A 14,256-nucleotide genomic window follows, 5' to 3' on the forward strand; every position below is an offset into this window, starting at 1 on the left:
AAAAGATGTCTGACTTCATGAGAAATGAAGGAAAGGAGAATTAAAACCGCTTTCACCCATGAGGCTGTCAAACATTCACGAGCCTGCCAATGCCAGCTCTGGGGAAGCCGTGTGGTGCAGCCACTTGGAGGGCCCTTCAGCCGGACTGACTCCAATGCTGAGACGTCCTAAGACTACCACTCCTCTCACAGAATCCACCCCAGGGAATGCCTGCACTGAAAACCACCTAAATAAGCCATGAAATTATTCCAATACATGGAAGCCTAGCTAGGTACTAGTTTGTGTGGAAGGACCCAAAGCATACCTGAGTTAACGAACGTCCACTGCAGAATAACATACATACAATGAGTCCATTTATTTTTAAAAACAAAGTACAACAAAAAACAATCTATGAAATAATTCTATATATCTTCTCAGTTCATGTATATTTACTGCTCAAAATTGCTAAGAAAAGGGATTTCTAAACTGGTGATAAATTAACCCCGGGGATGGGGGATGAAAGATCAGATTAGACCCAGGCTGGCAGTGATACTCAAAAGGAACTTTCATCTAAACTTGATACATATGTATACCTTTTTTTTTAAAAATTTAAACTACACACATGTTTAAAAATAGATGAACCCCAGAGAAGAATTTCTGTGGAAAACAAGGAATCCTCCGCCATACCCCTTAACCTCACCAAGTCTTATTTCTGGGATATGTATACTTCTTTTAAACGAGGATAATGTATCCATAATGTACTCATATAGTTAAAACTGAACAAAAGATCTGAACTGCTATGCCACTCTTGGCAAATCTTTTAGTCCCTTTAGTCCTGTTTGCTCAGCTATAAACAAGCACAGCAGAAGGCCACAGTGCATTAAGCTCTATAATTCTACTGCTAAGAGGCTACAGAGACACATTATAAAACATTTGGTGATATTCCACAAGTATTTTAAAGATTTTTAAAGGCCACCTTTCTTAAAAAGCAAATTTAAAAGAAAAAACAGCATTTTTAGGTTAAATTATGATACAGCCATAAATATATTCATACACAGTTGCCCAAACAAACAAAAAGGAAAGTTCTTTTTTTCCCTTTAGCCATGGGATAAACTCTAAAATATCATTATGTTTAAAAAAAATCAAGGTGTAGAATGACGTGTATTATATGTTACTGTTTGTGTAAAGTAAAAAAAAAGTAAGAAAAAGAAAGAAAACAAAAACAATAAAACTTGATGACACTGATGGCCTCCAAAGAGGATCTTGGTTGGCTGTAAGGACAGCAGATAGAAAGAGACTCGTCACCGTATATTCTCTGTATCTTGAAAAACTCCAGTCATGTGATTACCAATTCAAACGAATGAACAAAACTACTTTTAAAAGTAGTATCCTCTGAAATGCACAGAAAGAAGTGTCATCTTCCTTTGACCGCGTTATCAAGCAGACAGCTCGAGAGATGACAGCTCACTCTGCTGCGCGCTCATCACACATCCTTCCACACGCTCACTCTGAGATCTATGGTACAGTTCACTGGCAGAGAATCCAAATGCTATCGACGCCCTGACTTCACAGTAACTATCTACTGGGAAGAGGGCATCCTAGGACTTTGTGCAGGTCTTACTACTCGCCTCCTAGGTGACGTCATTTCTTCATGGCTCTGTAACTCCCTGGCCCACATAGTAAACACCTATGCACTGGACAGTGGGGTTTCCACCATGAATGAAATGAAGTCATTCCCAAGCTGTCCTAGGATTTTTTTTCCAATATGTTGACCTATTCCTTTGTGCTTGTCTCTGATCTTATGGCTACCAACAGCTGTGGGCTTGCCAGTGGGTCCCCTCCTTGCTCCCCAATACATACTTTGGGGACAGACTGCTGGTGCATGCTACAAAAAGAGGGGAATATGAGTTGAGGAAATAGGTTGTTTTTCCAGAAGGTCCCCTTAAGGGAAGACTTGTTGTTGTGACCTGGGAATGTTAATTTGAAGATGTACGCAGGGACAGTGACATTTCTATAGTCCCAGATGCACAGAATTATGGGAGAGAATGCTGCTTTCTATAGTGCGGCGTGCTTTTTTAATAATCATTTAATCCTGGGGGAAAAAAGGTATCCTATGAAGTGATACAATAAGCATCACTGATGAAGACAACCACTAGAGATAAACATCTATTTATTTTTAAGTTTAGGATATATAAGGGTTTTTTTTTTAAACCAGTCAGAGAATTTGGTCTCAAAAGCTACAATTACCAGCATCAGCAGCACCATCAGTTTCTTAACCATTAACTTCCTTGTGTTTCCCTCTCTCCTCATTCTCAAATGTTCACTTTTTTTCTTTCATGAGGACTATGTTTATTGAGAGGAACAGCCCCTCCTGTTATCCCCAGTGTCACCCTTCATCCTTTAGTGGTCTTTGCCTTTAGGATTTCTATTCTTCCACTGCACGTTATTAACCCATTTAATGCTCAAAAAAAAAAAACAAAAACAAAAACAAAAAAAACCCACCTGTAATTAAATTAGCCTCATCTCTAATTCAGAGGCAATAAATGAGGCTCAGACGTTAGGAAACCCTGCCTAAGGTTACTGACAGATTAGAATTTGAACCCAGGTCTGATTCCAAATGCTGTACTCTTCCCGTCATGACCCTGCCACTGGGGGTAAACATCAACACCAGGACTAGTGCCACCCTGGGGTTAACAGTCTACGAGGGAGTCTGTCTGTATCTAGAGATAATCTGTGCAGACGCTCTCCATTATTAACAAAAGGAGACAGCACCGATTTAAGACTGAAGTATTACTTCAGATTACCTACCTTAAGTGTTTCAGCATGAATTTTATTCAGCTGAGAAACTTCTTGCCGCTTGCAGGCTTTTGTTGCTTCCAAAATGTTTTCGAGATTAAGGTTTGCTTTTTGCAAAGACTGAAGCTCTGATTCTAGTTCTAGCTGCTTTTTCCTAATAGATATTATAAAATTGAGTATTTCAGGTAATAAACAATGTCATACATTTGTAGAGTACTTTACAGTTTATACTCTCACATAACTTTATAGCTATCTCTTTAAATCAGAGATATTCTCAGATTATTACCCTCATTTTCCAATTGGGTAAAATACAGCTCAGAGATTGATGATCGTTTAAGGTGTTCAACTAGCAAACAGTAGAGCTCCAATTAAAAAGCCCAAATAATCCATGATTCCATACATGATATGATATATTATTAAAAGAAAAAAAACTTCTTTATGTTTTAGAATAGGATTTATCTTGATTATAATATGAATGTGGTTTATCTATGTTTTCTTTTACACAAAGAGCATCGAGTATTAACAAACCTATAATTTCTAAAAACCCTGATATGATTCATAACAACAGTGATTTAAATTTGGTGGCCAGATAAAGAATTTACTATGTTAGGTTTAACAGACACTCATCTCAATAGGTATATCCCTTAAAACACCTGTATCATCTAGTTCACTAAACATATTATTAGAGACTAGAACTTATGTCAATTATAACACATTTTTAAAAATGAGTAAAGAAAAAAGAAAAGAGCTAGAAGCGAGCCCTTTCCTTTCATGTCAAAACAAGCTAGCTGCTATATGAGAATATTTACAATACTCAATTTAATTATCAATGCTAAATACCAAAACAAGTCAACATTGAAAGATAGTAAAACAGTAAGCATGAATGTGTATTTATATTTTACCTAGTTAGTTCTTTAAATTCTTCATATTCTTGCTTTGAATTATTCAGCTCTGTCTGAATTTGCAGGAGTTGTGCTTTTAACTTCTCAGCGTTTGCTGATGAGCATGGCTTTTTCAGAGCTTTAGGAGAGAATCCTTGCTGACCTGATAATAAGGGAACAACTTGGTCTTGGAAAGATAGAAATAACAGAATGCATGTTCTAAGTTCTCTGCCAGGTATCAATTTTCAACCACAAGGAGGAAAAATGAAAAAGGGTTGGAAAGCGGACCCTAAAATACAAGCACCTGTAACTCAAGAGGAAACGTAACACAACACAGTGTGTTCAAGGAGTAATAGCAGTTGTCTTTGCGAAGCTGGAAGCCACACGACGAAGGGGCGTATTTGAGGCAACACCTTTACCATTAAGAGAAAGAGCAAACAATGACTGAAGAATAACACTCACAGTGCTGGACAGAGAAACATCCCCAGTAGAATCTTGCAGGAAGTAGTGTTAACAGTCCATGAATTTTAGCAAAGGAAACAAACAGCAAAGGTAGCCAGTTGAAAGAACTTAGTATCATCTACTAGGGAGAAAATACTAATTTTTAGAGAGTGCTTAGAAGACTGAATATGTTGAGAGAGTTCCACTGAGTTTCAGTATAGGAAAATACCATGTAAAAGTTGTTTAGAGAATGATACATATTTAGAAGATGGTGGGGGGAGGGTATAGCTCAGTGGCAAAGTGCATGCTTAGCACACACAAGGTCCTGGGTTCAATTCCCAGTACCTCCATTAAAACAAACAAACAAACAAAAAAGATGAAGACGGTGAGGTCCACAAATTACCATTAGTATCTTTTGAAGGCAGTAAGTTAAGGTACTATTAAGGCCAAAATGGCCAACAAAATACAGAGCATTATAGGAAGAAATAGTTGAAATAATACTGAAAACTTGATTTTAACTTTGCATCTAAAACCTTAGTCTCTCTACAACCTCTATACTGTGAATTTTATCCCTTTGTTAAGTCATAATAGAATGGAAGAAGTCTTGGAAAAGGAAATGTAAAAGATTTTTTTCTTTATCAGTGAAGAATTGAAAGATTATAGCTGTCCTGGGGGTGGGAACAGCTCAGGGGTGGAGTGCACGCTGAGTACGCAAGGTCCTGGGTTCCATCCCCAGTGCCTCCACAGTAAAAAAAAAAAAAAAAAAAAAAGCCTCACCTTCTACTTTTCATTCTCAGCTCTGAAGAATGAAAATCTTGTAAATAAATTAAAAAAAAAAAAAAAAGAGAAAGAGAACTGTTTAAATTTCAACCTAAAAAGAAACAAAGGCTGAGAAGAGGATGATAAAAGACTATGAAAATATTCACTCTAAGAATGGAGCAAACACAGACTTTGTTACTAAATCCCAGAGCATTAACACCAATAGCTGCCACACCTGTGAAGTCAGAGCAGTACTAACCAAATCACCTTGCACAGAGTAATAGCAAACTTATGGAACTAACAGAACAGATACTGGCAAGCGTGACCCTTGACCATGACATCAGGGCCAAAAAACTGTGCTGGCTGGACCGGGGGGGGGTCTCATCAGTCTGACACCTCACACTGTACAGATCCTCATCAGGTGGATAAACACTGCAACTCTATCTACATTCATTCATGTTGTCATTAGTGAAGTACTTTTCATTTCAAAATAGTGAAAACAGAAAAATTCCATTTAGTAAAAATTTAATGTAATACGTGAATCAATCTTTTCTCCTTAAGACAGTTATACACTGGGTATTTCCTTGCCAAAGGATATCTGTTAGCCTTCATACTTCATGAAGTATGCACATGAGAAATTTACACCCAGGTCTAGAGGCTAAAATGAAGACCCTCAATGCAAGGCAGTATCAACGACCTTTAAAACAGCCCCCCTGCCCCTCTGAGGTATGCATACAACAATCACATCTTACTTTTGTCATTTTCCTCTGTGCCAGATAATTCGAAGAAAGCTTTTTCCAGTATTGCAATGGTCTGGGCATCCGCTTCCTGGGCTCTTTTCACAGGCTCTAACAATCTCAGTCTTCTATTCTCCTCCCTGAGGGAATGATTTTCCATAGCGTATTTTGCAACTCTGGGGTGGTGCTCTACCTGTGACATGAAACAGTTACAGACACGTCCTCAGTGGACAAGTCTTTCTGAAAAGCCAGTAGAAAACACTGAACGCTGCACACGCTGCTGGAGGAAGCCTGCTGCAACCACGTGGACAGCACCTTGGCATTTATGATCAGAATGAAGATGTGCAGATCCTACAACCCTGTACTCTATGCTTGGGTTTCGAAAGTTGAAACTTTCCCATATACCCTTGAAACTTTCACCCGGGTACCTAACGGTGATAAGTTCATTGTGGCAGACTCTTCATGCAAAGGAGACTGCTTAAATTAACACGCTGAAAAGAATAAGGAAACTGTCCACTGACCCAGGGTGAATGCCCTCCAAAGTACATTAAGTGAAAAGGGCAAGGTACAGAAAAGTGTATGGTAAGCTGTCTTTTGTGTACAAAAGGAATAAAAGTAAAAATATCTATCTGTTGTAGTTTGAAAATGCATGAAAACCTCTGGAAAGATACACACTCTGAGAAGAGATTATCTCTGTTTTTTTAATGGTGGGCCTCTGTTAACTATCCATCCTCCCAGGGAAAAGGAAAAACAACAAAACTTTGACGGGCTCCCTGGAGAGAGACTACCGACACCGGTAACCACCACTGCCCACTGGCATGCCCTGAGCTTGGGCGGCAGGGGCTAGGGCTACGGCAGCAGCATTGCAACTTCCTCTCCTTTGCCTTCAGGTTTTATGGTTCTGGAAAAATGGGGGCTGGGGGCGTGGGAATTATGCAGTCACACTGTCGGCTAATTTCATTTCAAACACTTTCCATTCTATTAAGTGACAAGAATTTGCTGACCAGTCTGGTGAGGGATTTATATTTGCCTTGAACTTCTTTTATTTTCAGAAATACTGCTAATGTCCTGTACTCACTTGTTCTCGCAGAGTTTGAATCTCATCCCTCAGTTCTGACAGCAAACGGTCCTGCTCCTCAGGCAGAAAACTTCCTCGGGATTCCTTGTGGAGCTTCTCCAGGCGCATTATTTGATCCTCTCGGAATTTCACAATCATTTTATTAGACTGAATAAATTTTTCTTTTTTGAGGGTGAGGTCTTCCAATTGGGTAACTTTTTCCACCAGGGACTGAAGAAATTCAGAATTTGGTTAAACATGAAAAATAATTGGGTTTTCCTAAATTTTCACAAACCAGGCAACGAACACTAACTTCTCACTTAATCTCAAAGGCAAAATTAGGTTTTTCACAGACTTTTTTTTTTTAATTTATTTGTGCCATTTATTTCACTCAGAAAAGCGCCCCATTGTGAAAGTCTAAAATATCTTGGATCCCTTTTATACTAATCCAGTTTCCTACCTTCTTTTCCTGCTCAGATTTCTTAAAGAATAACATTGCTTCTTGGAAATACTTCATGTAGTTAGTCTCATCTGTAATTGGTGCAGTAAGAAAGAAAGGGAACGGGGGAAAAATGTTTTATCTCTCAAATTTTAAGGACAAGAGATGAGCTAAAATAGCCCTTGATCGACTGTTCTCAATTAGTCTAAAAGAATCAGATTGTCAACACCAGATCATGGATTTCAAATTGACCCCATCTACAAATTAGCTATTCTCTGAAGAAAAGTCTCTCTCATGCTATTTAGTAAACAAAGATCACATATGATATGACATTAACTTGGAAGTGGATCTAAATGAAATTTATTATTTTTTTAGCACTTATTAGGGATGAATTATTCAAACTTATTTCTACTCCCCGCCCACCATGTCTCACAGAACCCAGTAACTATGGTTAAATAAACAGGGACAACTTGGGCAGCCTCACTGTGCTGTGCTGTCATGGGAGGGCTCTCATACTGACAGTGGCACTGGGGTTTCCTTGGGTTAAAGGACACTGTGCTCATCTCACCTCTGGTCAGGAGGCTTTCTGGTAGTACCTGCCCTGCAGTAAGCTGGGCCAGCTGCTCTTTGAGCCTCTTCACTTCAGCCTGGAGCTGGCTCACGTTTCCTTGCGTGTCTTCATTTACCACTGCCTGTTCAAGAATTTTTTAAAAAGCATTAAAAGAAGGCTTCAGGGGTTGTATAGTCTTGTGTTTATATTTGCTTGTATGATTTGGAGTGACGAAGACAAAACAAAACTGCACCTGCATCTCACAAGCAGTCCAAAGGCCACCAGAATCAGTGTGCTGGAGAGGGGAGGAAGCTTCCTTTCCCTCAGCCAGACTCTTTCCCTCCCCGCTCCTCCCTGACGCCCCCCTTCAGGTCTCTGCTCTGTTGACCAGCCCTGGGCCCGCTGAGCCAGGCCACCCCTGGGACCTGGGTATGTTCATCTAATACTGCCTTCCTCCTGCGACTAACAGCCCCACCCCTGTGAATAACAGCAAACACCTCCACGAGTGTCACCTCCCTTCTGTCTTAGTTCACTTTAGTGGAACTGCAGGGCTGGCCTGAGCTCCACCAGATGGGAAGAAACCACCATTTTCAGAGGAATCCAACCCTGTATTTCCTAACAGTCCTCCTGGAAGGGGGACTTGGTTTGACAGCTCCATTTGTGTTATTAGCACATTAAAATGCTATTTTAAAGAAATGTCTCATTTGAGATGACTTCTGAGAGGTTCAAAAAGTACCACAAAACCCACAGGGTGATAACAAGAGCCAAGAGCTGAGTAGCAACAGAATCTAATACCCAACACTCCAGAGTGAGGGGAAACCTCTGACGGCCCCAAGGTCCCCATGCTCCTGTCTTAAGCCAGGTCTGCCCACTGGGAAAAACTATCCTTCCTTAAACAAGCCCCGGATTTCCTGGCCACTTCCTCCTGGTAGGCTGCAGCACAGGACTTACCATTGATAGTGACTAGTATAAGGCTACTGGCTTTGCTGTTTCATGTGCTAAGAAGCCATTTCTAGTTGCTTCTGATTTTAATGGCCAGCCTCATTACAAGGCGCTCCTGTACATTCTGACATCATTGTCACATTGGTGACACCATAATTCTAATTATCCCTGCAGGTCTCCACTCTCCAAAAACTTCTAGTAAGTCCCAAGGGATGGAGTCAGGAAGCTCTAATGATTTTTCCTCCTCATATTACAAATACCCCACCAGGGAATCATAATTCAATAAAAAGAATGAATAACCAGACCAATACTCTTCTGACTCACCCAAGGGAAGAGGCAACATGGACCCGTTCACTTTTACCATGATAAGATGATGAGGGAGACTATTTTGGGGGATAAGAACGACCACTTTCTTCTTTGAAGGAGGGAAGAAATTAATCTGCCAATTTATGGCACTTTGATTCTTTTGTCTAGAACCAAAGAGGCCTCCAATCTCTTCAAAACAAGTGGGGGACTCATAGGTCTTGACAGTCTGCACCAGGGGTTGGCAAAGTGCTGCTTGTTCAAGGGCCAAATACAGTCTGCTGCCTGTTTTTGAAAATAAAGTTGCACTGAAACAAAGCCATGCCCGTATGTTTACATGTCATCTAAAGCTGCTTTCTCAATACAAAGGCAGAGTTAAGTAGTTGGGAAAGAGGCCACAGGGTCCAAGAAGTCAAAATCATTTACCATCTGGCCCTTTACAGGAAGTTTTCTGACCACTGGTGTGCACAAATGTCAAGGAAGCCTCTTGTATATAAAGAAAAATGAGGAGTCCTTAGAGTTATAGACAACTTGAGACAAAGTCTGTCAGTATTATCAAACTTTTCACAGTGGATCCCTCCCCACCCCTCAGCGCACACACACAGCTCTGCCTGCATGGTTTAGGTAAATATATTTGTCTCCAACTCAATTACAAGAGAAAAACCTTGCCTTCCCTTAAGAAAAAAATAGCCAAACAATAATGACCATAAGACCTAATCTAGGTCTCAAACTACACAAGCGATACAGAAGGCTGGGAAAGGTGAAACAGAAACCTTGCTTAGAGTTAGGCTTTCACAACAGAGAAACAAATAAAAGCTCATGTTATTATCAGGGCAATCACGAAAGTGAGATACTGCAAGCTTAAACATTTTTCTTATTTACTTAAGTATACTCAGCACTTTACCTTATTTTTAATCAGCTTGGCTCTTTGAGCAAAATTAAGCGTTGAGAGGGTTTCCCCAAAGCACCTAGATCCAGGGTGAACATTTGCAATTATGGCTGTTTTGGCATTACCTCCGAGGGAATCCTGTTTAATGATATGAATAGTACACATTTTCAGGGGAGACACCACAAGATTTTTTTAAGCAAACAAAATATATACTCTTAGCACCAAGGCTGAGATTATCCGACTATCAACCATTGTGGGCATAACCAAAATGGGACCCGGGAACCCAATGATCTGCTTTACCCGGAGTAGGAAGGTCAGCTTGGAGTCTCGGTAGCAGACGTGTCTCTGTTTCCCATTACCCACGTCCACGAGCGCCGTGATCACCTGGCCCAGGCAGCTCAGGGATCGGTTTATATTACCTGCTTCCTGGGGCATTAGGGAAAAAGAAGACAAGTTTAGGTGTGCTGGTTTCCTTTTAGTATTTTGAATTAAAATATACCTAACAGTGACAATTTTGAACAGAAAGGCAGGTCAGGGACAACACTAGTTAAGGATAAGTAACTTTTCAGCAAAAAGATGTCCTCAACCATTCCCTAAACTTTTCCTATTTGAGGCGCACACTGCAATTTTAGTACTATTCAAATTTGAACATAAAAATTATGTGAAGGAAAAAAAATCAGTGTTATCTCATGATTGTAATAGTTTTTAAATTTTTTTTAAACTGAAGTATAGTTGATTTACAATGTGTTAGTTTCTGGTGTGCAGCATAGTGACTCAGTTATATGTGTGTGTATATATATATAGTCTCTATCATATTCTTTTTCATTATAGGTTAATACAAGCTACTGAATATAGTTCCCTTTGCTATATAGTAGAAACTTGTTGTTTATGATTGTAATAGTTTTAAGTTGACATATAGGTAGGGATAAAAACTAGAGAACAGAAGAAAAACAGTTGGAGTAGAACATTAATAGGCAGACTTTCCAAGCCTTTAATGTTAAAATGTTTGCTGCATTATAAAGGTATGGTAACTAATGACCCACCCCCATGTCCCATAAAGCCACCGATGAACGTATTACAAAAGAATATTCAGTCTAATTCTGTTACATATAATAAAATCCCTTTCAAAGAGTGGTTTGGAGAGAAAGGGAAAATGATTCAATTAAACACGTTACACTGGATTTTTTATTGTCAGTAGCACATTTTGATAACTGGGTCTGCAGTGGTAGGAGTATAGAGAAAAGAGAGAAGGAGTAGAAATGATAAAGCAAGTTGCCACTATCTGTTACCATTCAGAAAGGTGGTTTAGGCCACAGTTGAGAGCACTGTCTGTGGAGCTGGACTACTGTTTGCATCTTAGCTTGATTTTTAGCCATGAGCCCTGCACAATTTACTCCAGTTTCTTTAAAATAGAAAGGATAATAGTATCACTTCCCAGAGTTGTTGGGAAAATTAAATGAATTAACACATAGAAAGAAAGCATTTAGAACGGGCTCAGCATATATCCTATTACAAACATATGCTATTTTTCTTTGCTTCATGTCTCCATAGAAACATGAACCTGCGACAGCCTGAAACTGCCTCAGAACTCAGGAGGCTTAAATCCTTGCTTTTAATGCAAACCCACCATTTTCGACTCTTCTCCCATAGCCCCATGTGCCCTAACCTGTAGAATCCACCCGTTATTTGTCGACAGTATGTATCACAATACATACTGGCAACACATGTTACAGAGAATCTCCACTCCCACTGCTAGTACCTTAGTCTAGGATGACGTCCTTAACCCTTAACTCAACTCAAGACCTACTTTTCCACGCTCCCCCAGGCAGTCCACGTCACACCCTTCTTCCCCATGTCACCCCTGCTACCACCTGTACTATCATCCCTTCTGGCATGAATTCAGATACTTTTGCTACTGACAGACATGTCCTATCCCATGTAAGTTTACTGTCTCTAACCCCCTCAACAGAAATTTTTATACCTTCTGGATAAAAGCAAATCCTTTCCTTTGTAGCCCCCAAAATACTTAGCTTGGTATTGACTTCTAGTAATTATTCACAGTCAAGTTAAACTGAAGACCATAATTCCATTCTGACCTTCAATCTCATCCCTTCTGCATGGGTGTCTTTCTGCCTTTCAGATCCTGCTAAATCCACCAGGTTGAGAAGGGAGGTCCGTATATTCACAGTTTCATGGCTTTTTTCCATCGATTCTATTGTAATTGTAAAGACTGCGTGAGACCTAGAGGATTCTCTATTCATTGATGTTGACGCCACACGTCTGTTCCTCCATCCTCCAGACAACACCTAGGCAAGAGGAAAACAAACATGAAATGTGGAAATACATTATCACAGCTTTCAAGTGGTCACAACAGCCACAAACATCAGTAGGAAACCTGTCAGGAGTGGTGAGAGAATACTGGGCTCTTGAGGAACATACTCAAGTTGTTTTCCTTCCCCTTTCCTTTTCTGTTTCCTCTCCATGTCATGAAAGAGAACAAGCAGGAAATCACAAGGCACAGGGTCTAGAACAGGTTTTGCCATTTCTCTATTTGTGTTAACTTAATGCAAGTCGCAAAATCTCTCTGAACCCTTTTCTTTACCCAGACAATGAGAAAGTTAGACAAGATAAATCTCAAAATTACCTTCATGCCAAAAGTTTCATCAGCTGTTCTGTCTACAAAGTATGTGTGTGCCCCCTGTCCACCCTGGCCCCCTTCCCTGTGGCAGGCAGGAAACACGAAGGTTCAGACTGCAGGCTCTGGAATCCGATGAACATGAGGTCTACCCTTGGCTCCAATTATTTACCAGTTCTGTGGTTTGGGGCCCAGTGACCTTTTCAAGGTTAAGTCCTATATTTGTAAAATGGGAATATGGACACCTACCCCACAGGGCAGAACATCTCAGATTGCAATATGCAGGCTAATCAGCTAAGAATCTGGTTAAAATTCAGATTCTGATTCAGTAGATGTGAAATAGAGCCTGAGAGCTTGCATTTGTAACAGGCTCCCAGGTGATAATGATGGCCTGAGAACTACCTTTTTGGGTGGCAAGGTCATAATATGCACTGGATAAAATGGGGAAATTAGCAGCTTACAGCAAAAAGTAGATAAAAAATTAAATAAAATAATGCATATGAAAGGGTTATTAGCATAGGGCTTAGCACATATACTCAATAAATGAAGCTGTTATAACCTTCTCTACTAACCAGCCACAGCATAAAAATGAAATTATTTATATCTTTTTCTTTTTGGTTAGTACTTTATGCTTCCTCTTCATAACACTAAATATTGTATATTAAATATTAGATGAATGATACATTCACACAGCTGCAAAGAGAGAGGACAGATCCTGAAACGTGGGACAAATTGCGAAATACTATTATCTTAAAAAGCAAACATTTTAAGTGTTAAGCAAGTGTTCAAGTGAAAGGAAGAGCCACATGTCTTCTTGCTTTAAATCAAAAGCTAGAGATGATTAGGCTTAGTGAGGAAGGTATTTCAAAAGCTGGGACAGGCTGAAAGCAGGCCTCTTGCACCCGTTAGCCAAGTTGTGCACGCAAAGGAAAAGCTGTTGAAGGAAATTAAAAGTGCTACTCCAATGAACACACAAGCCACAAGAAAGTAAGATACCCTTACTGCTGATGTGGAGAAAGTTTGAGCGGTCTGGATAGAAGATCAAACCAGAGACAACATTCCCTTCAGTCAAAGCCTAACCCAGAGCCAGGCCCTAACTCTCTTCAACTTTATGGGCTGAGAGAGGTGACGATGCTGCAGAAGAAAAGTCTGAAGCTTAACAGAGTAGTTCATGAGGTTGAAGGAAAGAAGCCGTCTCCATAACATAAAGTACAAGGTGAAACAGCAAGTGCTGATTAGGAAGCTACAACAAGATATCCAGAAGGTGTAGCTAAGGCCATTTGTGAAGGTGGCTACACTAGACAACAGACTTTCAATGTAGACCAAGCAGCCTTCTATTGGAAGAAGATGCCACCTAGGACTTTCACAGCTAGAGAGAAGTCAACGCCTGGCTTCAAAGCTTCAAAAGACAGGCTGACTCTCTTGTTCAGGGCTAATGCAGCTGGTGACTTCAAAGTGAAGCCAGTGTCATTTACCATTCTGAAAATCCTGGGGCCCTGACGAATGATGCTCGATCTACTCTGCTTGTGCTCTGTAAATGGAACAACAAAGCCTGGGTGACAGCAAGTCTATTTACAACATGGTTTACTGCTATTTGAAGCCCACTGTTGAGACCTATTGCTCAGAAAAAAGATTCCTTTCAAAATAGTTCATTGACAATATACCTGGGCACCTAAGAGCTCTGACAGAGACGGATGAGATTAATGTTGTTTTCGTGCTTGTAACACAGCCTCCATTCTGCAGCACGTGGATCAAGGAGTCATTTCGACTTTCAGGTCTTATTATTGAAGAAATACATTTCATAAGGCTATAGCTGCTATAGATAGTGATTCCACTGATGCATCTGGG

General features: G+C 40.1%; 1 protein-coding gene and 1 pseudogene across 6 annotated transcripts in view; one reads left to right on the top strand and one right to left on the bottom strand.

Annotated features, from left to right (window-relative positions):
* KIF15 (kinesin family member 15) overlaps nt 1-14,256 on the bottom strand; it is a 63,671-nt gene that overhangs the window by 24,776 nt on the left and 24,639 nt on the right. For all 6 annotated transcript variants that reach the window (XM_074345062.1, XM_074345060.1, XM_074345061.1 and 3 more), the window contains 9 exons: nt 11,870-12,079; nt 10,074-10,199; nt 9,789-9,911; nt 7,658-7,781; nt 7,111-7,181; nt 6,672-6,881; nt 5,609-5,786; nt 3,678-3,819; nt 2,788-2,929 (listed from right to left, as the gene is read on the bottom strand). In XM_074345062.1, the coding sequence (XP_074201163.1) occupies nt 2,788-2,929; nt 3,678-3,819; nt 5,609-5,786; nt 6,672-6,881; nt 7,111-7,181; nt 7,658-7,781; nt 9,789-9,911; nt 10,074-10,199; nt 11,870-12,079 (1,326 nt within the window). The remainder of the gene's footprint in view (nt 1-2,787; nt 2,930-3,677; nt 3,820-5,608; nt 5,787-6,671; nt 6,882-7,110; nt 7,182-7,657; nt 7,782-9,788; nt 9,912-10,073; nt 10,200-11,869; nt 12,080-14,256) is intronic.
* Nucleotides 1,421-2,766, top strand: LOC105061801 (mitochondrial carrier homolog 2 pseudogene; annotated as a pseudogene).

The sequence above is a fragment of the Camelus bactrianus genome, chromosome 17 (genome assembly GCF_048773025.1).
Source record: "Camelus bactrianus isolate YW-2024 breed Bactrian camel chromosome 17, ASM4877302v1, whole genome shotgun sequence".
NCBI lineage: Eukaryota > Metazoa > Chordata > Mammalia > Artiodactyla > Camelidae > Camelus > Camelus bactrianus.